This window comes from Mustela nivalis (assembly GCF_964662115.1).
Source record: "Mustela nivalis genome assembly, chromosome: 1".
Lineage (NCBI taxonomy): Eukaryota > Metazoa > Chordata > Mammalia > Carnivora > Mustelidae > Mustela > Mustela nivalis.
This window is the reverse complement of record NC_139020.1, coordinates 186,522,901-186,548,455: the sequence shown is the minus strand read 5'-3', so window position 1 is coordinate 186,548,455 and position 25,555 is coordinate 186,522,901. Positions and strand designations below refer to the sequence as shown.

General features: G+C 49.0%; 1 protein-coding gene across 7 annotated transcripts in view; it reads left to right on the top strand.

The window, feature by feature from the left end:
• The window catches only part of PTPRG (protein tyrosine phosphatase receptor type G), a gene marked incomplete at its 5' end in the record, with an annotated part of 700,341 nt that overhangs the window by 597,068 nt on the left and 77,718 nt on the right, over nt 1–25,555 (top strand). For 4 of the 7 annotated variants that reach the window (XM_082727352.1, XM_082727350.1, XM_082727349.1 and 1 more), the window contains 3 exons: nt 4,258–4,307; nt 6,088–6,865; nt 20,581–20,713. In XM_082727352.1, the coding sequence (XP_082583478.1) occupies nt 4,258–4,307; nt 6,088–6,865; nt 20,581–20,713 (961 nt within the window). Of the gene's footprint in view, nt 1–4,257; nt 4,308–6,087; nt 6,866–19,356; nt 19,638–20,580; nt 20,714–25,555 lie in introns of those variants that run through there. The other 3 variants (XM_082727351.1, XM_082727348.1, XM_082727353.1) reach the window with 2 other exon arrangements.

The window sequence follows — 25,555 nt, the reverse complement described above, 5'->3', positions numbered from 1 at the left end:
TCATGGACTTTGAAAAATTAAATGTTTATAATGTAAGGTAATGCAAAAAGGCCTTGTCAGCTCTAAGTTTCAAGCATGGTGTGTTTAAAATGTTTAATCACAGAGACTTGTTGGCAATGGCCAGTGTCCCCTTTGTGCACGGACTCAGTCTGTTTAGAGGTGGATGTGAGTTGATGCGTGTTATATATTGGTGCTTGTCCCTATGTGTAGACAGAGGGCCCTGGTCCTCCACTCCTCCCCGAGATGGGTTTCACGTCTTCCCTACAGCAGCCAGAAGGCAGTGTACCAACTAGACCTTTGGGTAGGCTAACACACCTCTTGTTGGGAGCCATGTACGAATTTTTTTTTTTTAAGATTTTATTTATTTATTTAGACACAGATTACAAGTAGGCAGAGAGGCAGACAGAGAGAGAGAGAGGAGAAAGCAGGCTCCCTGCTGAGCAGAAAGCCCGATGCGGGGCTCGATCCCAGGACCCGGGGATCATGACCTGAGCTGAAGGTAGAGGATTTTACCACTGAGCCACCCAGGCGCCCCCCATGTATGCATTTTTAAAAGATTTTATTTATTTTTGTGAGAGAGAGAGTTCACGAGCAGCAGGGAGAGGCAGAGGGAGAAGCAGGCTCTCCACTGAGCAAGGAGCTCGACGTGGGGCTTAATCCCAGGACCCTGGGATTATGACCTGAGCCGAAGGCAGATGCTTAACCAACTGAGCGACCCAGGTGCCCCCAAAGATGCATTTTTGAGAAGAAGGGCCCCATACAGAACACTGCACAATGAGTAGGACTTAAGTCTTGAAAGGGAAAGGGGAGGGGCACCTGGGTGGCTCAGTGGGTTAACCCTCTGCCTTCAGCTCAGGTCATGATCTCCAGGTCCTGGGATCGAGCTCCAAATTCAGGCTCCCTGCTAAGCAGGGAGCCTGCTTCCCCACCCCCCACCCCCCACCCCCCACCTGCCTCTCTACCTACTTGTTATCTCTGTCAAATAAATAAATAAAATCTTAAAAAAAAAAAAAAGAAAGAAAGAAAGGGAAAGGGGAAAAGCATTGAGAATTTCACAGAAGCCTTGCTCAGAATTATTGGGTTTCCCAGTGATGAAATTTACAACTGGTTTGAGAGCATGAGGTAACCAGGTGTACTCTTTACATTATGGTAAATATCACACTATTTATGTTCTGTATAGCATAATAAATGTTACCTATTTGCCTTAGTGGGGTAAATATAGTAACAGCAGTATAGCAAGTGGTATCCACAGAATGGTTCACGGTTACAGAACATTTTCCCATTAGTTACACCATCTGACCCGTGGCAGCTTGTAACGTGCGTGTTATTTTACAGATGGAGAAATGATTTCCTAGGCAGTGAACTAACTTGCAAAAGAAATCACTTGGCTACTAAGCGGGGTCTGAATTTCTTATTCCAAAACCCAGTCATTTAAACACAGCAACAGACCACCCCAAAGAGTAAATATTACCCTGTACCCCCAGTAACTCACCAAACAGATGGAAAGATTGATTGTGTATTCAGAGCCTGTCTGCAGTTCTCAACAGTCATGGAAAATCATGGTTCTGTAGCTTTCTCTCCAAACCATGGACCCATCAGGCAACCTGAAGCCAATGGATTCTCTCTCAGCATGGCTTAAAATAAATAAGCAAAATACATAGAAAAGACAACCAATTATATCCAAGTACCAAGTATAGTTGTCAAAATATTTTAAACAAATTTGGAATGTAGTCATAGATGCTTTTATTATTTTTTTTTATTTTTATTAAAACTTTGAATGACAATCAGTAGGGTCTGTTAGCTGCTGTGATTTCTGAGTAGTGATGAACATAAATGATATTCCAAACTAGCTATGATAAATATATAAGGCAATATAAAAACATCTGACTTTAGGTCAGAGACAAAGTCTGTGGTCCCACTAGGGTGGCTGAGAATTGTTGCCTGCTTTTCATGGTGGAAGGAAGCCTTACATGTCAGTGAGAGCTTAATGGGAAGTCAGACGCCTTTTATCCCCTGTCCTTGCATCCCATGGGCACCAAGTTCAACATTTCAGACCTGAATGGTCCTGAAGAAACATCCTAGTCACCCTGGCTTAAACCAGTTAGTTATTCTTAGGTAAGAGCTATTTGCTTCCAAGGCTGCTGTGTTTGACCTAGTTGTCCTGAATTCTAGATAGGTCTCTTCTCCACGTCTGTCTCTTCTCACTGGATTTCACAACTATGCACAGGGAATATATGGTTAGGTCGGGGGTTACAGACCCACATACCCCTGAGGCTGCACGGGAGCCTGTACAGAGGAGGGGAGGATTATCCATGGGAAGTCAGAGATCCTACATCCACCCAAAGGAAGTGAGGGACACTCAGCTCCTGCAGGAAGGAGACTTCAGTTTTACCGAATATTGTGACTTTTCAGAAAAGCGGGAAATTGGGAATTTTTTAGGTTGAAGGCTATTGCAACAAATACCTTTTTGAAAAGCTTGCAGACCAAATGAAAAACTATGTCAGTCATTTGCCACTTCTGGCTTAGGTAAAAACTTAAAACGGGTACACATATTATTTATTTTGGCATTTTTTCGGGGGGCTGGTTTTTTTAGTACCATGTATATATAGGAAGTAAACTTTTAGTTTATATAACAGTACTGTTTTTTTGAGATTTATCATGAAGAGTCCTTTTTTTTTTAATTATACTGTTCCCATTACTCACAACAGCAAAGCAACCCAAATGTCTACCAACAATGAATAGATAAATAAAATGTGGTATGTGCATACAGTGGAATATTATTCAGCCTTGAAAAGGGGGCAAATTCTGACACACAGTCCAGCATTGTATGAACCTTAAAGACATTATGCAAAATGAAATAAGCCAGTCACAAAAAGACAAATATATATGATTCCACTTACATGAAGTAGCTAGTGAAACATATAGAAAGGGTTGGGGAAAGGGAAAAATGGGCATTGTTTAATGGATACAGAGTTTCTGTTTCGAAAGATGCACAAATTCTGGAGATTAGTTGCACAACAATGAAAATATACTTAACACTACTGAACTACAACTTAAAAGTAGTTAAGATGGTAAGCTTTATGTTATGTGTGTTTTATACAATTAAACTTTTTCAGTTCTCCTGTTTATAATACTAACTTATGGTCAAAGAAAACTACAAGGAGTGAACACCAGTATGAATATTGTGTAGATCATATAAGAATTTGACCACTAAATGTAATAATGGCAATATCTTACTGGGTTTCAAAACTTAAGTAGAAAAAAATACTTGACTATACACAAAAGGTGAGGCAGGCAAATAGAATTAAATTATTGTACAGTTCTTATGTTTTTAGCAAGTGGTAAAATACTAATTTAAGGTATACTATAGTAAATTCAGGATTCATATTATAATGACTGAACGGATAGTAAAAGACATTATAATCAAAAAATAATGGGGGGTGGCTCAGTCAGAAGAGCATGGGACTCTTGTTCTCAGGGTGGTGAGTTCAAGCCCCATGTTGGGTGTAGAGATTACTAAAAATAATAATAATAATAATAAATTTTAAAGATAGATAAGAGGAAGGAACAGTAATAATATGATTCCACTTCTGTGAAGATCTAAAATAGACCAAACTCTGACAGAAGTCAGAACTGCGGTTACCTTTTGGAAAGGTGGGGACGTACACACACCTGCTGGGTCCTGGAGAACATCTATGTCTCAGTACAGGTGGTAGTCACAGAGGTGTTTACAAAGAAAATTAGACTATAGGGGAACCTGGGTGGCTCAGTGGATTAAGCCTCTGCCTTCGGTTTGTGTCGTGATCTCAGGGTCCTGGGACCGAGCCCGGCATCGGGCTCTCTGCTCAGCAGGGAGCCTGCTTCTCCCATTCTCTCTGCCTGTCTCTCTGCCTACTTGTGGTCTCTCTCTGCCAAATAAATAAAGTCTTTAAAAGAAGAAAAGAAAAGAAAATTAGACTATACACTTAAGATTTATTTGTTTACTTATGTAAGCTATACTTTAAAACAGAAAGCAATTAAAAAACTCAAAAAACTGAAACTAATAGCTTAAACTTAAGAGCCAGGAAACTGTATAGCATTCTAAAAGTTTTTAAATGATTCATAAGCTAAGAAGGGTTTTACATTTTTAAATAGTTGGGAGAAAGTCTGCAGAAATAGTGTCTAGTGACATGTGGCAATTGTATGTAAAGCTTAAGTAAAGATTTGTTGGAACAACAAAAAAGTTGTATTATTCACAATGTAATTTCTTTGTTTCAGCTAATACTACTCGAATATTCCAAGGGACCAGAATTGTTAAAACAGGAGTGGTAAGTAGCAGATGGTAATTGCTTTGTCTGTTTTTTCATTCACATGCAGTAAAAACTTTCACCACGAGGTGGCAGTATGATGTTGTTAAACTGCTCACAAGGCAGTGAAAATACAGAAACCCTTACATTTCTCACTGTTCATAATTCAGTGTGTTATGAAAAAAAGCTTTGCGACAGAGTTAAAGCAGTTGTGTTATACTGTATATTTATTACCAAGATAAAAACTGTCTCGATTTTAAATTATCATCTGTGAGATCATACAATGTAGGAGTACTCAAAAAGGAGTGAAAAGGTCTCTTCCATGCTCTTCACTGACATATGCTAAAGTTCAGAGGCTCTCACTTCCCAGCGTTACGTGGATTTGCAGATTTCTGGAGCTTCAATTAATATCTAAGCTTTGCCATTTCTAGTGTGAAGAACAATCATGGTATTAATGATAGTGTTGGTGGTGACAGTAGTAGTCTAAAATTTGCTGGTGTTTCCTGGGTTTTAGACACAGATTATTTTATTATTTTATTTACTCCTGGCTGCATCCCATGAGATTGGTATTACTACTGTTCCCATTTTACGGATGAGGCAATTGAGGCTCAATGAGTTAAAAGTAATATATTCAGCATCCCCCAGACAGGGGCTTGTCAACTCAAGCCCAAACCATCTGACTTCTCTGTCTTGGGCACCTTATCTTACGTGGCATTTGGAATTTCATTAACCAACTTTAGAACCTAACATTTGCTAACTCGGCCATCCTTAAACTACAAAGTTTCCCAGCTACAATATGGTGATAATGGTATGAAATCCAAGTTGTTCTGACTGTGTTGTTTTCAACTATAGAAGTGATGGGATGGAAATCTGGGTTCTGTACACCAGGTTATAAAAACTAAAATTAAACGGATAACTTAGAGCAACATTTCTTGTTTTCCTTGAGGTACCATATGTGGCTCCCACACGTAAGCCCCAGTTTGGTGTGGTAGGAAGAATGAGCTGAGGCTCACACACAGGCAGCCCTCCCTCCAGCCCTCAGCATCTCTGTGCCTCGGTTTCCTGACCTATAAAATGGGGTGATGAACCTGCTTGCCTCCAGGGTAGGGTGTGAAGGCCTGGCACACAGTGGGTTCTTGTTAAATGGAATTTCTCTTGTTGCCATATATGTGGACATAGACCATGTAGACCCAGAGATTTTGGAAGTTCCGGCAGCCGTGCAGGGCCCATCCCAAAGGCACACGGCTGTCAGCCAGTTCCCAAAGTGGGCAGTGTGGAGTGTGGCTTCTTCTTCCAACCCTGCTGCTGCTGACTCGGGTGGCCACTCCAGAGGGCTTTTCTGGACCTAATTGCTGTGTGCTCTCCGCAAGGGCCTCTGGTGTATGAAAAGGCAAGGGCACCTATGTCTTCCAGGGTCACCCCGGGATCACTCAAACATCTGACGTGGCCAGTTTATTACTTAGTTGTTCTTTTTTTTCCACCAACTTTAATAGTACTTACTCTTCTTTTGATACCTGGCTTCCTCCTAAGCCATAGCAGTGAAATTTGGGTGTGATAGGCTAGTTAAGTTCTTTAATGCACTGCAAGTAATTGTGTAACCATTAAGACCAGAGATGGTTGTTCACGGATTGCCTCGTGTCATCTTTGGCACTGCTCTTTGAGAAACCCTGTGAGGAGAATCAAAGATGAGTAAACCTCATTAAGCGCCATAACCAGGGCCTCTTTCCCTATCCTGATGACTCACGCCACTCTGCTCTCTCTTCTCTCCCCTCTCCTGCCCTCCCCGCGCGACCCCTTGAAGCCCACAGCGTCTCCTGCCTCGTCAGCCGACATGGCCCCCATCAGCTCGGGCTCTTCCACCTGGACATCCTCCGGCATCCCCTTCTCATTTGTCTCCATGGCGACTGGGATGGGCCCGTCCTCTAGTGGCAGCCAGGCGACCGTGGCCTCGGTGGTCACCAGCACGCTCCTGGCCGGCCTGGGCTTCAGCGGCGGTGGCATCCCCTCCTTCCCCAGCACGGTGTGGCCCACACGCCTGCCCACGGCTGCCTCTGCCAGCAAGCAGGCCGTCAGGCCCGTCCTGGCCACCACGGAGGCCTTGGCTTCCCCAGGCCCCGACGGCGACTCGGCACCGAGCAAGGACAGCGAGGGCACAGAAGAAGGGGAGAAGGATGAGAAAAGTGAGAGCGAGGACGGGGAGCGGGAGCACGAGGACGAGGGGGAGAAGGACCCTGAGAAGAAGAAGAGCGGGGTGACCCACGCTGCCCAGGAGCCAAGGCAGGACGAGCCCACCCCCACACCATCGTCCGCCAACAGGACGGCCGAGGAGGGGGGGCATCAGACTCTGCCCGGGCCCAGGCAGGACCGCACTGCCGTCCCCACAGACCAGCCCGATGACGTGCGGGATGCCCGCCCCGGCCTGGACTCTGGCTCGGTCACCTCCACCCAAGTGCCCCCCACAGTCACAGAGGAGCATTTCCAAGGGAGCGATTCCAGGAGGCCCCAGATGCCATCGAAAAAGCCCATGTCCCGAGGGGACCGATTTTCTGAGGACAGCAAATTTATCACTGTTAATCCAGGTAAGTGGCCTGTCCTCAACTGAGCATGAGATGGGAGACGAAGCTCCAGAAAGTGCTTAGTCTTCCTGAGATCGTGTATGTCCCTGGCGTAAGAGATGTTTGTGTGTGTATCTATCTGTCTGTCTGTATTTTTTATTATAATAAGAATAACTTCCTCTCTCATTGTGGCTGGAATAAGTCTCACTGTGATATTTGTTCCCTTAACACATCTACTTACTGCAGAATAACTCTGAGGATTTAAACTACACAGTGAGGGGCGCCTGAGTGGCTCAGTCGGTTAAGCATCTGCCTTCAGTTCAGGTCATGATTCCAGGGTCCTGGGATCGAGCACATGTCAGGCTCCCTGCTCAGTGGGGAGCCCACAGTCCTCGCCCAAGCAGTGGGGCTCTCTCTGCCAGAATCCCGTTTGCCGTATGCAGTACCCAGCTGATGGTGAGACCGGGCCGTGGCTGCTCTGGCCCCCGCCCTGAGCTGGCGATCCCCGGTCACCCCGACCCGTAGTGCTCCTTTGCTCTATCCTGTGCTCAGATCCTAACAAACCATCCTGATAGTCTGCGAGGCAGCCGTGTGCATGAGGGGTTGTGATTGTTGTGAGGGGTTTTCTTAATAAGAAATTCTTCTTTTTGCCAGACTACAAGATGTTTAGCAACAATTTTTTTTGCATCTAAGCTGTTGTGGAGTTATAAGAGTGCAAAAAAAAAAAAAAGCAACTGGTAAATATTTATTTGCTTTTGCACTTGTAAACATTAAAATTCATCTAAAGCTGAGATCTCGTATGTTAAGATACAACTTAGAATAAATTTTCATGTTTTGAATTACGTTCCTCCTTAAAGCTGGTATGGACTCGTTTTTTGAAGTTTGGGTTTCCTGTGGGTGTTGCTCAGTTTGTCCCAGTTTTGGGGAAAGGTATAGAGTAGCCTTCTGTAGAGTTGAGGGATGGAAATAGCAGGCCACTTACAAAGCCGTTTGAAGCCATTCCTACACGAATGGTGACATTTCCTCTAGGAATTACTGTGAGACAGTAGAATTTCTTATGTTTGAAGATATTAAAGAAATATTTACGGAGTCGTCTCTGTGTACTGGGCACCGCATGAAGCACTGGGAATGGGACCCAGATCAAGGCAGGCCTCTGTTCTCCAGGGTTTTCTGTTCTAGTGGGGAAGCTTGAGGATATTTCAATACATGAGCGTGTAAATCAGATAGTGGCAAGTGCTAGGGTCGGGGCGGGGGGCAGGGGGGCATCAAGAGGTCGAGGAATTACATTTGAGTGGAGACCCAATGGTGACGAGGTAGCCATGCAGAGAGCTGGAGGAATACAGGTCCAGAGACCCAAAGTCGCGATGAATTTGGAGTGGTGGAGATGCGATCCCAGGGCCAGTGCGTGTGGACCCTGGAGAGTCAGGAGGAGGGAGAAGGGATGAGTTCACAGACTGGTGGAGCTCAGACCAGGAGGGGCCTCATGGTCCATGCTGAGGACTTGATTCTAATTGAAATGGAAAACCAGTGGTGGATTTCAGCAGGAGACGGGCTCGTCTGATTAACATTTTTGAAAGACCCCTGTGGCCTCTTTGTGGAGGTTATACAGGGGAGGCAGGAAGAGACACAAGAAACCCAGTTAGGCGGTGAGGGCAGTGGTGGCTTGGACTAGTGGGGTTTCTCCATAGACTAGTGGTAGACCTTGTCGAGACCAGATTTTCAATCCTGAGTGACTCTGCCTTTGGGCTCAGGGGTCTGGCAAGGTCATCTTCTCCGCCTGTTCTCTTAAACACTGTTTGGCCCATACTTCCGACAAAGATGGCTGTTGAGAACTTAGGTACTTTGTGAGACTAGAGAGCAGCGGGGGACCTGTGTCTGTTCCGGGGGGAGGCAATGAGTCATTGGGGTTGGTGTCTAATTCCAGGGAAAGGGAAAGACTCAGTGAACCCTGGGGATCTGGAGCCCCGGGGCTGGGGCGTGTGGGTCTCCAGCTTCCGCCATGAAGCATCACCATGTGCCATCTCGGCAGAGTTCCTTCTGGAGTCGGGTCACCCCTCTGCCCCGGACTCATGCCTACTTCTCAGGCAGTCTCTATGCTCGGTGTTCTCGTCTGTAAAATGGGTATAACAAGAGCTCTCAGTGCAAATAAATGGAGTCTCCCTTGGGGTCCATCACAAGTAAGGAGGTGCTGTTGCAACCCACAGGCCACGAAATCACAATGGCAACCATAAGGAGGCTCCTCGTGGGTCTTTCTTTTGTCACCCTCCTTGGACAGTAAGGAGCATGCCAAGACTTGTCCCCAGTTAGCTGCCATTCGGAATGACCTCCAGGAACTGTGCTCTTTCCGCAGGCTGGTAAATCAGAGCCACTCCCTCAACATGTACATCTAGGGGGAAGGTTCACATCTCAAAGCCTTGTGGGCCATAGGTCTCTGTCGAAACTTGTCAGCCCCTCCAGGTGGCACAAAAGCAGCCAGAATAATATGTAAGTGAGCAGATATGCTTGAGTTCCAACAAAACACCGTGTACAGAACCAGACAGTGGGCCTGGTTTGACCTGCACAGCCACATTTTCCGACCCCTGGTTTAAGCAGAAATACGTGTGTGCTTGTTGGTTGACGAAGGGTATGAGTGACCCAAGGGTAAAACCCGCAACCTCACATCAGTCCATGATCCCACCACCTCACTTCCCTTCCAGCCGTCCTACTCTTTCTCTGTCTGCCTCCTCCCGCTCGGCATTTACTTCTTAAATAAAGCCTCTCACCTGCATATTTGTGGCGACTTAAAGACTTTGTATGTACATTTCTTTAAATCTCACTTAGTTTTTCTTCATGGTAGGTAAACACAATTATTTTCATCAATAATTAGCCTTCTTCTTTTTTTTTTTTTTTTTTTTTCTTGAGAGAGAGTGCGAGCAGGATGGAGGGTGTGGAGGGGCAGAGGGGAGAGAGAGGACCTCACACAAACTCCCTGCTGAGCGCAGAGCCCGACACAGGGCTCAATCCCAAGACTCCCAAGACCATGACCTGAGCCAAAATCAAGCATCGGATGCTTAACCGATGGAGTCACCCAGGTCCCCTACATTTAGCCTCTTTGAAACAAGCATTAATTCTTTAAAGTTACAAACTGTGTTCTATTTTGACCAGCATCTCCAGAAGCCTTGTTTTAAATTCCGATGATGTCTGATAACATCTTTGTAAGTCCTGTGAGTAGTGGCTTTGGTATGAATTCACAAGGAAGGAGAAGAGGAGTCCTTCTGTGGGAGAAGCAGCAAACTCAGACAATGACAGAAGGCAGACAGGTGGGGTCAGTGAGAGAAGCAGATATTAGGGAGGGGGGAGGACCACAGCAAATCAGAGTGCACGTGTGTTTTCTAAAGAGGACAGCCTCACTCAGTTCCTCTGATTACAGCCGCTGAAGATCCCTCGCAAGCCAGAAATCCAAATCTTTGTGCAGTATCTCTCAATTTTTAAATGAGTTCCAATTTTTAAGACATTTTCCCTTTTTCTTCCCTTTCATTTTTCGTTTTCACATACGCCAACTAAACACATCTCTGGACTGGGGAGGTAGGAACTGCTGGTCGTCGGCCTTGGTGTAGAGCTGATAGCTCCGTTTCCAGCTGCCCTGCAGGCCGACGGGAAGGATTAGAGGCTTCCGCGCAGCTGCCGTGTCTCTGTGCCGGCCTCGGCTAGTGGGAAATCCTCGACGGGGCCTGTGCCGCGTGGAAATCTGCTGCAGCCCCTCTCTTGTGAGCCACAGGCAGCACGTGGTGCAGGCACCCCCAGTAGCCAGATCATACCATAAGATGTTCTTGGGGTGGTGTGCAGGACAGCAGGCCCTGGCAGAAGCATTTCAGGGTGGGCGTGGTCTATAAAACAATCCTTGAGTGCTAGGGCTTTCCGTCTTCGTTTCCTCAAATCAGGGAAAGTCCTTTCTCAGACTGAATCCTGCTCAGAACCCCAGTAGAGAAATGTTCATTCCCTGAAATCTTGCACCCGCCCCTCTCTGGGTCAGTCCTGAGCCAGGTACTTAAAGGACAGTACAGTTCTGGGGTCAGCCTACCAGTCTCCTGGCCTCCTTCTGTCTGAAACATGAGCTGAGAATGGTCAGAGTCAGTTCGTTGGGCCTCTTGCTTCTTTTTTTCTTTTTTCTTTTTTCTTTTTTTTTTAAGATTTATTTATTTTAGAGGGAGAGAGAGAGAGAATGAGAGAGAGCAAGGGGGAGGGACAAGAGGAGAGAGAGGGGGAGTCACAAGCGGACTCTGAGCTCAACGCAGAGCCGGACACAGGACTCGATCCCATGACCCAAACTTATACCTGGAGTCGGTTGTTTAACGGACTGACCAAGCCACTCATGACCTCCTGCTGTTCTGCTTTGAACCACAGGGGTGGGTGCCAAGCTCCAGACACCCCACTCCTTTGGGCAAACCCTGAGGTACCCCTTTGGAACCCTCAAGCTCTGAGGAACCCACCTTGAAAACCTCTGATTCTAGAAACAGTAACAGTACTGGGTGACATTTGTTTTTTGCTGCTGTTGCCTGTGCTAAAAGCCCGACTGTGTTTGTGGTCCTATCGCACCCCTGGGGGGGCGGTGCTGTCCTTGTTGCCCTTGGCCAGTGAGGGAACTAAGGCACAGAAGGCTAAGGAACATGTCCAGGCAACACAGAGCTCCAGCACAGGCCAGGGAAGTGCCCCTCACATAGCACTGCTTTCCCTCTGGCTTTGGGCTCCTTCCCTGAGTGGGCAACACGAGATGATTTCAGTTGGCATGTTAATTATTAAGTGACTATTTGAATGTGTGCTTTAGAGAAAAATAGCAGTTTTCCATATATGGCAGAGGTTCTCAGCCAGAGAGGATTCTGTTCCTACACTCCCCAAAGGCGTTTGGCAACATCTGGAAACGTGTCTGGTTGTTGTACCTGGGGAGGGGGCTGCCCATGGCATCTAGTTGGGGAGAAACCAGGGATGCTGTTGAGAACCCTAACCCTGCACAGACCAGCCACCCACAACGAAGACCTCCCTGGTCCCAAGCGCCAACACTGCTGTGCTCAAGAAACTCTGATTTTTCATGTTAATATGCAGTGTCCTTCTCAAAGTTCATTTGAGGAAAGAAATCGTTAAGGACAGAAGTAGGGGCTAGGACAAGTTCGTGCAGACAGGGCAGGAATCATGGATGTAGTGCTCAGCCTGACTGTGTGGACATGGAGGGAACTGTCGGAGACTTTATCTAAAATAAATTAAGCAGGCTGTTGTAGGGACTTTCCAAAGCACTTGGCAGCCAGGGCTAGTTTCGTGGGTCAGGTCCTCTTTTTGAAGATGTTTTTTAGATTATCCTGCCTGTCCCTGTTCTCGGCTGTCATCTTCCCAGGAGGGCCAGCATGCAGCGGCTGGGAGCAGCCTGAAGGAATTGCTCAGTGCCGACATGGTTTTGTGTCCTCCCAGAAAGCCTCTGGCCCCTTGGAAGTTTCTGTCCTGTGCGAACTAATCTTTGAACTAAGACAGAGTCTATATCTCTTGGTTGTGGGGAACCAGACCCCACTGAGAACAAGCAGGACATTCCATGAAGGCCGGGGTCAGGAATTCAGGTTGTCGTATGTATTTGATCCAAGATCGTGGATGAGCAATTTCCCAACTGATGTCCGGGACCCATGATGTTGCCACCAAGGGTCTGTGGTGGCAGTTTGGTAGGTCAGGACCAGAGTACTTATAGGACTTAGAGTGTAATTGGGATTATCAAAGACCTCTAGTTTTCCAATGCCTGACTGAAGGAGATATGACAGACTATTGTTTGATTGCGTGTGTTGAAGGGAGCTCTCCGTGAAGGGGCAAGGAGTGCTTATTCACAGGGACTCCGGGTGGTAGCGTGCGTGTGCGTGCGTGTGTTTGGTTATATAACCGTGTGTGTGTGTGTGTGTGTGTGTGTGTGTGTGTGTGTGTGTGTATTAAGTATTTTATTTATTTATTTGATGGAGAGAGAGAGATCACAAGTAGGCAGAGAGGCAGGCAGAGAGAGGAGGAAGCAGGCTCCCTGCTGAGCAGAGAGCCCAATGCGGGAGCTCAATCCCAGCACCCTGAGATCATGACCTGAGCCGAAGGCAAAGGCTTAAACCACTGAGCCCTGCAGGCGCCCCTCGGGTGGTAATACAGATGGAATCACACGATGCTCTAATCCAGCTCCTGCACAGTAATGGGAGTCCAGAGCCCGGGCCCCTTGCAGGAGGATACGTGTGTTTGTAACTGACAGTCGTGTCTCTGCTGCTGTGGTTTAGACAATGCCAGGGCTCCAGAAAAATAAAGACGCGTTTTGTGGCCCTGGAAAAAACCAGCCACCTTCTCACTTCACACCTGCTTGGGGGGCTACTGTGCAAACAACAAAACCAAACAGAAAATAACAAACGTTGGCGAACATGGAGGGAATTTGGAACGCTTGTGCGCTGTTGGTGGGAATGTAAAACGGTCCAGCCGCTGTAGAGAACAATATGGTGGTTCCTTAAAAAATTAAAAATAGAACTGCCATATGAACCAGCCATCCCACTGCTGGGTAGCTCCCCAAAGGAACTGAAAGCGCAGGGTCTTGACGAGATCCCTGTGTATCCATGTTCACAGTGGTATTGTTTACAGTCGCCGAGGGAGGCACATTTGGGTTGTTACCCAAACAGATGCATGGATGAATTAAATGTGGTCTCCACATACAATGGAATGGTATTCAGCCTCAGAAAGGAAGAACATTCTGGTACACGCTGCAGCACGAGTGAACCTTGAGGACAGGATGCCGGGGAAATAAGCCAGTGGCACAAAGACGAGTCTGTGACTCCATGAGTGTGAGGTGCCTAGGGTCGTCAGAGTCATAGGGGCAGAGGGAGAAGGTAGCTGGCAGAGGCTGGGGGTGGGGGGGCTAGGGTTTAACGGGTACAAGGTTTCCGTTTCGCTGAGGAAAGACAGATTCTGGAGATGGGTTGCCCAACAGTGTGAATACACTGGACACGGCTGAAACGCACTCTTAGAAATGGTTAAGATGGTAAGTTTTATGTGTGTTTTTAACCACAGTTTTTTGGCGTGTGTGTGTGTGTGTGTTTTAAAGCAGCCATCTTAATTCGTGGATGTGGGTGGTTTTTAATGAGCGGTGTTACTCAGAACAAATATAGTCAAGTTGCCCACCGTTAAACCAGGCTGTATTATGAGTGTGGAGTGTGTCCTTCTCTTGCTCTTTGCTGAAAAGGGAAAGAATCCCGCTTTCGCCTACTCCTGAGAGTGGTCTCTCGGATCCAAGCTCATTTTAGCCTTGACGGCGTAGGGGTGGTTGTCCCGCCGCCGAAGCTGAGCCCTGACCATGGGGTAGGCGCGTTCCACATGCGTCCATCTGATGCATCGCTGCCTGTAGCATTTATAGTACAATGTACTCCGTTTTTATTTGCTTCTACTGGGATGAGAGCCAAGCCAGTAAAAGGCAAACAGCATTAATTCAGTGATGACATATGCCACTGAAAACTGTTTTTCTTTTCTTTTTTTTTTTTTTTTTTTTTTTAAGCAGAATGGAGGCACTTTACTCAGATTCTGTTGGATGCTGAAATAAAAGCTGGGAGGCAGAGGGGATGTGGGGAAGGTCATTCATCCTTGCCTCCTCCTGCGAATGCTCAGAGCAGGTTAGGTAGCATCTTGCTCCAAGTTTTATCTGGAAGACATTTTAGGAGACTCATTCTTCTGAATCCCAGCTCCGGCTGGCCTCCCTCTTCTTACCTTCCCTGCATCCCTTTATCACAGCCACAGGCGTGGAGGGAGAGGGGGGTGGAGGTTGTTACCCCCATCCCATTTCATCCTGGTGCACGCAGACCAGCAAGGTGCAGCTCTGGAAAGAGTAAGAGAAAGGTCCCACCAAGTTCATTGAGGGGAATGGCCCCCATGGTATGGTTGGAGCAAGAGCCTGGTTAATTTCTAATTGATTGAAAAATAAAATCCCGGGCGCCTGGGTGGCTCAGTGGGTTAAGCCGCTGCCTTCGGCTCAGGTCATGATCTCAGGGTCCTGGGATCGAGTCCCGCATCGGGCTCTCTGCTCGGCAGGGAGCCTGCTTCCCTCTCTCTCTCTCTCTGCCTGCCTCTCAGTCTACTTGTGATTTCTCTCTGTTAAATAAATAAATAAATAAATAATCTAAAAAAAAAAAAAAAAGAAAGAAAAATAAAATCCCTTTGGTGAAGTTAGTTATTCAATTAAGAAAGGTGCCTTGTCCAGAAGCAGTGCCTTCTCTTGAGCCAGGTTAGTGATTTCAGCATCACTTGGGTCAGAGCGCCCCCAGCAGACTGGAATTAGAGGGCCTAGAGTGAGCTGCCATCAGGGCCAGGGGTGAGGATGCAGGTCTGGTGTGTGACATTAGGGAGCAGCGAGGACTGTGGCAAATTAGGGAGACACGCCCTGTCCGAAGAGAATGTGCTGCCAGTTTCCAGCTGATGTTTGCCATTCCTGATGGAATTCAAGCCTGTGTTGCCAACCTCAAACACTGCTGGTAGGCGATTCCATTGTTGGTTTATGTGAACTCTGTTGCCTGTTAATGTTGGCAGCTACCTCACAATCTAATAATAATTAGTGGGGGAGGGGTGCCAAGCCAGGCACACGTGTGGGCTGCCAGTTCACACAACCCACAGCAGGCAGGAATCGAAGGCTAGTTCTGCTGGGAAAACCAGACCATCTGGATAAATCAGAAATGGAGATGAGGGGAGGAAAAGCTCTGTTAACTCAAAGGTCCTGCACTTATCCTGGTGTCAGGATTTGGGCATTGGGGAGGGGAGCACACCCTCCAGGAACTAGGCAGCCAAGTTCTTTCAGGAGGCAGCTGGGTTACAAATGAGGCTCTGAATGAAAGTGAGCTGCTCCCAACAATTGGGAGTGTCTCATTTTACCCCATTGGTGGCCCTGTTGCCTGATTCCATGGGAAAGAAGAGAAGAATGAACTCTCTGGGTGCCTCCTCAGTATCAGGCCCTGTGCTCCATGCCTGCCTGGTCAAGCCAGCTTCAGGAGCATGGGCTCTGTGCTCAGAAGGCCCTTTGCTGGCCTCACGCTCAGCTGTCCCCATCTTGAAACTCTTTAATAACTTACAACAGGCCCCTTGATATCATTTTTCACCTGGCTCTGTAAATTACATGGCCATCATTTGCACAATCTTCTTCACATTGGATGATCTTGTTTACTTCTTATAAGTCCTCTGAGAGGTGAGCGTCATCATGTCTCCCTTTGAAAGAGGAGGGACCAGGGGCTCAGAGATGGGCGGTCACTCACCCAAAGTCACACAGCTAGAAGGGCCTGAGCCAGAATTTGTCATTGGGTCTACCTGACTTTGAAGTGCACGATGTTGGTTGTATGGAATAGTGTATAGTTTGTTCCAGTGTCTGGGGGCCTTCGCATGGGGAAGACCGTTGGAGGACAAGTCCAGGAGCAGGAGAGTACATACCCAGCCCAGGCAGCATGTCACGTGTGCCTAGTAGTTTCTGGCGGTTCAGCATTTTATTACACCTGCTCCTCTGAGGGCCTGTTGGGCCAAAGTGGAAACAGGTGTTCCTGCTGAAGGACAGCAAGACGAGTGGTTGCGAGCTGGTCTCCGGGCCAACTGGGAGGTTCGGCCTGCACCTACAGAATGCTAATGCCCAGCTCATTGGAGCTCCTGTGTGATCGCCACTTAATGCTCTCAGATACCACAGGGCAGTCGCCTCAGCATCTGCCTTGTGCTGCTGGGGTGTTGCGGAGGGAGAATGTGGGGGCTGGTGATGGTGATCTTCCCCTCTGAGAACTTGAACCAGCTGCCAAATGGCTACTCAGCAGCGTTCTATGCGGTTTCTGTGTACTTGTTCATTGAAGCCGCACACCCCACAGGGTGGTGGGCAGTACGATCGTCTTCATTTACAGAGGAGGAAACGAAGGCACAGAGAGGTTAAGAAACTTGCCCAGAGCTGCAGAGCTCATAGGAGACAGGGCTTCACTACTGTTCTTCCATGTACAGTTGGGAGTCAGCCCTCCCTTGGGGGAACGCTGGTAATGAATAGGAGAGCAGTTATAATTGCGTATGACGTGTATGGTAAGGGAAGTATGTGGTGAGGGTGTTGACAAGGACGAGAAGAAGTGCATAGCATTGCTCCACGCCAGGCACATCTTCCCCTTGAATTTTGCCACCCCTCCTGTGGAGCGGGTTTTTTACAGAGGGAGAACTTCAGGCCCAAACTGATACAATTTATTAGTTGAAAGTCACATAGAATGGCAGAGCCTGGATTTGAACCTGTGATCTGAACTCTACTCGGCCCTCCAGAGATCACACGGCCTGAAGGCTTGGGGAGGCCTCATGGAGGAGGTAGCACCTGAGCCAGGATTGGATGATCGATGGGGCCTTCTGGGGGCAAGGTGGAAAAGGCATTCCTGGAAGTGGGATGACAGGGACGAAGGCAGAGAGGGGGGACCGCCCCCCACGCCCCTGTGGCCCAGCAAGATCACTGGTTGCATAGGTGTTCTTGGAACACAATAGGGGGTGGACGAGGAGCAGCAGGAGATAATGAAGGGCAGGGGGTAGGGGATTGGGGGAAGGGCTTGCTGTCCCTGAGGGCAGCAAGGAATTCGTCAACAGAGGGACAGGAGCAGAGTTCACGTGGTTGTGTACAGATGTGATGAAAATATCAGGCTCCTGGTACCATGACGGCAAAGCAGGACAGTGAATATGATGATGAAATCGCCTTTGGCCCCACATGGACATCCAGTAGTGCTCGTGTTTTTGCGTGGCCTCTAGGATTAAGGCCCTGGGCACATGGAGCTGCTGGCAGAACAGAATTTTCTTAGGTCTGGCACGCTGCCAGGTGCTGCTGAATGAGGGTCGTTCCTCCACCTCCTTGAAAACAAAATTCGCACACGAGCTCTGTGAAATGTTAGAACAGTGACTCAGTCGTGCAGCTGGAGGCTAGCTGTGCTTTCCGGACCCCCTGCTCTGCAGACCGTGCTCTCCTCTGGCAAGTCTTTCCTGAGGCCTAAGGCTCCCCCGAGAAGCTGATTAGAACCTGCACCCTCGCTTGTGGAGGACGAGAGGGGGACAGACGTAACGGCTGGCACATGGGACCGTGGACTATGCCCTTGACGCTCACATCTAGAGCATGACTCATAAGGCCCAGAAATCCTGCAGTGGCTACTGTTTACTGGGTTAAGGATGGCAGAGAGAGTCTGGACCTGGTGTTTCCAGTGACTGTTTAGAGAGATGGGTGTGAGGGCCTCTTCCGGCCAACGGTCCTTTTCAGTGCTTGATGGGGAGTAAGACCTGGTGTTGGCATGCAGCCTCCCTCCCTTCCTATCTATGTGTTGGTAGCCCAGGCAAGAATCCTTTTCTGTCAAGGGACCAGCAGAGAAAAAAGACATCAGGAGTTCCCCCAGTATGCCAGGGCCTCCCAGGGTGGATGCTGAATTCACTGGACATGTGACCTATAATGTCAGTCCTCCTGCCATAGTTTCCTTTAACAGGACCTTCCCGTCTTTAAGATGCTTCTGACCATCAGCCAGATAGTTACCTGGCTGGGCTGCCCCTGCTGGAGCCCAGCACAATTATTCTCGTTCCTAACTGGTTCTTCTGGCCAATCACCAGAGCTTTGCTATTCAAACATCAGGCCAAGGGAGAGATTGCACACCTGATCTTGTAAGCCTCAGCTTACAACCCTGCAGTAGCTTCCAATGCTCTTGGATGGAACTAGAACATCTCCTGAATTCAGCCTATAGGGCCCTGGCGGATGTGGCCTCTACTGCTCCATCTTGATCCTCTTCATTCTCATTCTCTCTGTCCAGAACACTCTTCTTCCCCTGCACTCAGCCTGGCGAACTCCCCTTCACCCTCCAGGTATCCATGTCCCAAGCCCCCTCCAGAACCTTTAGGACCCTTAGGCTAGGATAGTTCTTCCCACTGTGCATAGCCCTTGGGCTCTCCCTGGTGTCCCATTCATCTTATCCTAATTCCGTGTTCTTGCATCTGCCTCTCCCCCTTTCGGTGACTCCCACCCTGCAGCACAGGGCTGTTCCTGCCTGCTGTCCCGCAGCAACCCCATCCCCTAGCACCGTGTTGGGTACAGACTGGAGACTCCGCAAATAGCTACCTAATGAGAAATCGTGGAACAAGGGGACAAGAGCGATGGGCTGGCACAGTTATAAAATGTGAAGTGCCGTGTTACGGTGTGTCATCAGAGCGTGCCTGCCTCTGTCTCCTTCCCTGTGAACCCGCCTCCGTCTGGCCCCATGTGATGCACATGGCTGTGCTTGAAACAAAGGAGGTGATCAAAGGAAGCTAGAAGAAGCCGGTGAAAAGCTCTGTAACACACTTCTTCATTAAATCAGGAGCCTTGCCTCTTTATAAATCTGCTTTCGGGGCCAATTATTTCTTTCCTGGGCAGCCCACCTTTTCTGACTTGGAAACCCAGACTGATTAGCCCCGTACCACAGCCACCCTGCAGAGGGACACTCTGGGCTGGCTGAACGCTGGCCTCATTTTTGCAGAGCAGGAGGATCCTGGCTGAGCACAAGTCAGCCTGCAGCCAGCTGCAGATTTTTCCCCGGGGCTTCTCCCCCTGCTCACACTGAACTTTGCTTTCTTATCACCTGCCTCCCATGATTAGCCGTGAGCCCCCCTGCCCTTCCCAGCTCCGCACAGCAGCCATCGGAGCCTCATTTGCGCCACCTGGAGCTTTCCGGGCAGCTTCCCGACAGTATAAAGGAGAGTAGGTTCCTTCCGGAGGCTCCTGGGGACTTGGGAAGATCCTCGGGGCCTGTGAGAACCAGAGGGAAGAGCTGCTTGGGTAAGAGTCATCTGCGGACAAGAGAGAATCCCAGATCATTTCAGCCTGTGAACCTCTAGACGGGAGCAGAGCGGGCTTCCTGTCTCCAGTTGTCTATGAACTTTGAGAAGCGTGGGGGTGGGGAGTAATGGGAGGGGAGGGAAAGCTGGAGACTCAGGCTGTCCAGGGGTCTGAGGGTGGGGACTGCTGGGCAGAAGCGTCTTCGGTGCCCCCTGTGGACTGTGCTATAATTGAGTCTATAAGTGGCTGGCTGGGACCCCAGGGGGAGAGCGGCAGGCAGCCCTACCTCGAGTCCCGTGCCGCCCGCCACCCCTGCCCTTGCCCGGAAGCCTGGGAGCCCCAGGCTTGGAGGATTGTCCCACTACAACTTTATCTTTTAGGGAGAGGTGCTTTCCCCAAACAGAAGTGGGGGCAGGTACTAGAGGAAGGGCCAAGGGGTGCAAAGCAGGCAAAGAATAGAACCATTGTGGTTACAGCCAGTTATCTTAGCAAAACCCGTCCTGCCTTTCCTCCGGCCTTGGCGCTAGGGAACCTGAGAGGCTCCCAGCCACCTCCCACCACCACTCCAGCCCCTTTCCTGAGGGAAGTGTGATGCTGCGTTCAGGACAGAGCACATTTCTTCAGTGTATCCAGAAGCCGCTCTGGGTCGTAATGTTCTTGGAGTGGAGCTGGATGTCTCTCTCCTATGCAACTCTCTGCGAGAACATCTTGGCCTCCATCTGCGAGTCCTTCCCATTGGCCATTAGAGAAAAAGCCCGGCTTGGTCTGGGACTTGGTAGGAAACGGTGCCTGCTGCAGATTGCCCCTCTTGTCCTGGGACAGCCCAAACAGGCAGCGCCGTCCCCTGGAAGCCACCCCAAAGTGGAACAGAGCTCTGTGTCTTACTCTGGCTCCCCGTTCCCCCTTGCCCCTGTCCTCTGACTGCCATGGTTTCTCTTTGCAGCAGAAAAGAACACCTCTGGAATGATAAGTCGTCCTTCTCCAGGGAGGATGGAGTGGATCATCCCGCTGATTGTGGTATCAGCCTTGACCTTCGTGTGCCTCATCCTTCTCATCGCTGTGCTAGTGTACTGGAGGTGAGTAAGCCAGGCTGTACCTACAGAGGGGATGTGGCGGGGCTAGGTTCTGCTATAAGCACGTTGCCCTGGGTGGGGCCGGCTATGGGGCGGGGAAGCCCAGGGCCTCTCATTCAGTAAGGCAAGGCAGCTGGAGTGTGTCTAGGGTCACCACCTGGGGGGTCTGCTTTATCTGGAAGCTGCTGGTGGGCTAGAGCCACGATGGAGATCAAGGCCCTTAGGCAGAGCTGCTGTGACTGAAAGCCAAAGGATATTTTGCCTGGGAATCAGGGACCTCCACATTCAGACCCTAGCCTTGATACTTGGTGGATTCAAACCCCATTTCCATTCCACCTTAAGCTTTAGTTCCTGAACTTGGAAAATGAGTTAAGTTTCTTAGCATTTCCAGGTTCTCCAGGGCCATGTTTCACTTTGCTGTATCTGCATAATGACCCTTCTTGACTTTAAGATGTTTGTGAAAGCCATTTGCTGGAAATCAGGTGATAGGGAAACATTGAGCACATTATGTGGCATTTATTACCCACAGTATAAAAACAGCTGATTTTTAAGTCCTTCCTGAGTTATCACTGTCCTTGAACTGGTTCTCACTGTTCCCCTGGGAAGGCTGCTTGCAGCTTCTCTTTAAAAGTTCTGTGTTTTCCAGCTACATTCTCTGAGGCAGCTTAACTGAGTGAGGCAGGCTGGCCCACTTGGTTGGGCCTCACCTCTCTGACTGCTGTAGGAAACTTCTGCCCTTGAACGAGCGTCCTCTGTGACGAACAGGTGTCCTGTTTCCATCCTTTTTTTCCCCTCTTGCCATTCACTGTGTTAATTTTGAGCTCCTATTATGTGCCAGACAGTCCTCCAGGACAGACCTCCTGGAGCTTACTGGAGATCGGCAATAAGCAAAGTACATAAGATATGTGATACTTAGTGATAGTAAGTGTATAATGGAGAAAACTAAATCTGGAAAGGGGAGGGGACTTCTGGGACTTGGGTTGAGTATTCCAAGTAGTTAAGATAGCCCTAAATGGCAAGTGATATTTAAGCAAAGACCTAAAGTGAGAGGGAGTCAGATGGGCTCCACTGGAGGCAGGTAACAAGCAAAAGAAACCGCATGTTCAAAGGCCCTGAGGCAGGAGTGTACCCGGCGCATTTCAGGAAGAGCAAAGAGAGATCAGTGTGGCTGGAGCAGGTGAGCATGGGGGAGAGCGGTAGGAGAGAGGGTCAGGAAGAGACTGGGTAGAAGGGAGTCATGTCATGTACAGCCTTGTGGGCCATTGTGAATACACTGCCTTTCACCCTGAGATAAGTAGGGTTTGCAATAGAATTGTGTTGTGATCTGACTTCTGGATTACCTAGCTGCTGTGTTGCAAAAAGCCTGAAGAGGATCAGGGGCAGCAGCAGGACGACCAGCTGGGAGATGAAACAAGTCCAGAAGGAGGTGATGAGGGGGTAGCAGTGCAGGTGGTAGGAAACAGTTGGATTTAGACCTCTTTTGAAGGTGGGATCGACAGAATCTGCTGGCAGAAGGGCTGTGGGTCCCTGGGCCTATTCTCCCTTCAGTAGAACCAGGGGATAAGGAAGGGTTCATCCCCAGCTTCCCCAGGTGTCTGATGGCAGCTGTAGCACTATAAATACAACAGACCAGCAAGATCATGAATTTCCTGGTGTTTGGGGTTGAGCCTGGGAACACTAGACTCCCCTCCCTATTGTGCCTTCTCTAGAACAAGGTGGTTTGCAAACCGACATTGGTCTGGAGCCCACTGGTAAATGGGAAGCTGCCTGACATGGATTTAACTGAGCACATGGAAGTAAGAAAAGGTCTGCATGCTCCTCTCTTTGCTCTGCTCCGTACCGTTACGTGGTTTTAATCATAGACCCTCTACACAGCAGAGCAGAGAGTATGCACAGCTGCCCCCAGGCTGGGCACTATCTATCGCTCAGCAGACCTGACATGAACAAGTTCCTGCCCTGAGCAGCTGTAGCAAAAACCTCAGGACTGTTTCTGACAGGCCCACCTCAGTCCTGTGCCCACTCAGGAACAGATCCCTGTGAACAGCGGCTATGTGACCGAGCATCCATGGAGACCAGGCCAGCCAAAACACACACGCTGACACTACAAGCTGCATTAGGGGCCTGTGTAATACAGTAACGAGAACTTTGAGACCCTTCTATTCAAGAGGCGTTTTCCCATTAGAAAATGACAACTGCCTATACTTTCAAAAAATTCGGTTTAAACAGATAATATTTTGAATAATACTGGTTGTATAAAATGGATGATTTCCAGCCTCCATTTTACCAGTTTGGATATATCCCCAGCTTGATTTTTAGTAACCAGAAGTTTCAACATCAGTGGACTCTGCACACGAGTGTTCATAGACTCTTCCTGCCAGTCCACAAAAGGGAATATGAAGGAGAATGTTCTTATGGTTGGAAGTGAAATTGAATGAGTAGTAGGATGCAGAAGTTGGCCAAGCACGGGAACAGCCGAGAGGAGACAAGGACCTATTTTTTGTTCAACTTTTTTGTTTCTCATTAATGCGCAAGCAGGGGGCATTGGGGAGCTCACACAGAAAACTGGTTAAGTGCATTTCCCATTGGCAACACAGGTGTGAAGCTAGGACCGTGGTGCCCTTCCCCTGCCTTCTGAAGCACAGTGAGAGTGGAGGATTGCCAGACAGAGGTGACCTAAGTAGGGCATTGAGGCTGATGAAAGCCTTCTGGGTTGTGTCCTCGGTGGCAGGTGTGCACCCGGGGTTGCAAACCAGCTCGCTGTGGTGGCCGTTTCTACAGCCAAGGGCTGACCCTTTGCAACTATGCTCGTTCCTGAGTGTGTTGGAGTCCTTGATGCTGCAATCGAATGAGCTCATGAGACAGTAGCAATGAAACCTGAGCTCTCTGATTTCTTTTTCTCTACCAGTGTGCCCTTGTCCTATGGTGTTCATGCTTGCTAATGTTTCCCAGGTCCCTTTTTACATGGCAGGCATCATGCCCAGTGCTCAGATGGTACCATTTCCTGTGATTCTTCAAGGAAACCTTAGGGCAGGGACTACTATGATCCCCATTTAAGAATGAGGAGCTGAGAGCTCCTGGAGGTCCTGTAGGAAGTGGTGGAGCCTGGTTTTGACCATAGGTCCTCTTCACTAGAATTCATAACCTTACTGAAGCATCAGGGTGCTGGTCTCCAACCTAAATACTGTGAAAGCTGAGCATGGCCGACATTCAGCAAAGACAACTGGAGGTGGGATTAGTGGGCCTGCTGTGCCACCACCTTTCTGTGAGCCTCCCCTGCCAGCTTTGACTAGGGAAGGTAAAGGAACTAAGGTTTGTGGAAGGCCCACTATGGGCTAAGCAGTGTGAGTATTCCCATCTACCGTGTTGGGATTTACAAAAATCTATTTCACAGTGCCTTAAGCACAGGGAGAAAAAAATCCATTGATTCATGGAATGCAACAGTTTGGAGCATCAGGCCCACCTAGACAGATGAGATGGAATGAGGATAGAAGGGCTTGGCTTGGGTTGTATTCCTGTGTTTGTCACTCCCTTTGTCTCGAGTGTCTGCTCTCCCTGTGTTGGCTTTTCTCTGTGGCCCTCTGTTTCCACATGGTGGCCTCTGGCCCATGTCAGACCTACATCCTCCCATGCCGGTAGAAAGGGAGTTTCTCTTCCCTAACCGTTCCGCTTAAATCCCCAGATGGTGTCTCTTGGCAGACTCAGGTTATTTTCACCCCTAGAACCTTCTGGAGCAGAGGGAATAAAGACTTTGGTCAGACCTGGCTCTGAGATGAACTCTGGAGCCCAGAAGTGAGGTCTTTGCCATCGTAAACCACATGTACCGAGAGTGCACAAGGGAGGTTTTCCCCAAGGACCCTCAAAGCCCAGAAAGGGGACCGGATGCAGGTGTCAGGCAGACAGAAGCAGCCCGTGTCCACACTGGGAGATTGGAATGAGGAGGGGAGGGATTTCCGCTGAGAAAAAAGGATTCAGACTTGGAAGGCAGAGAATGACGCAGTCAAGTAGGAGGAAAGGAATAAGGTAGGCACGGGAGCTCAGCCTGGTCAGCCTCAGAGTCTCCAGGAGAACTGCGATGCCATGAATGCATGGGCCATGGAGAGGAAAAACAGGCCACTTCCAGTCCCATCTCAGCTGTAGGATTTCTAGAGCCGGCAGACAGCAGTTGAGAAGTATCATGTTGTCGAAGAAAGGAGAAAGTGGTTTCTAAGATTGCATGGGCACGGGATCCCGGTGCACCTTCTCTGTTCATGCCGTGTTTCTGCCATGCCTGCTGCCCATCATGCTAGGCCTGGGGATCGGGGGATGAACTCTTCCCCCCAAGAGTTGGGGGAAACAGACGAGTCCATAAAATGGAGTATAGAGAATGTTTGGAGGCTGGAATCCAGGGTGCTGTGCTGGCACAAAGGTAGGACTTTATCCAGGCCTAGAGAGGTGGTGGCAGTTTCAGAGAAAGCTCCCTGGAGGGCTGATGTCCACCCTGGGTCTTGGAGAGCAAGCAGCTGGAAGCTAGCAAGAGGGTGTACAGGTCTGGAGAGAAGCCGGCCAGTCGTAAGCGTGTCCCCGTGTCCAGCATCACTGGAGCAGAGTATGGGGATGGCAAGAGCCAGACCCTGAAGGTTCTGGGTACTACCTGAAGGGATACGTACCTTATCTGAAGCAGGTTGGAAAGGCATGCGGGAACCACGTGACAGGAAGGCAACAGGAGAAAGCAGCCATGCTATGTAGGGCTGAGGGGGCAGCACAGGCCCGGAGGCACCCAGGCTGGATTTGGAGCCGGCTCCGGCATTCACTACGCTTGGCCTCCGAATAGGTGTCACTAGCAGGGGTATAGTTATTCCCAAAGGG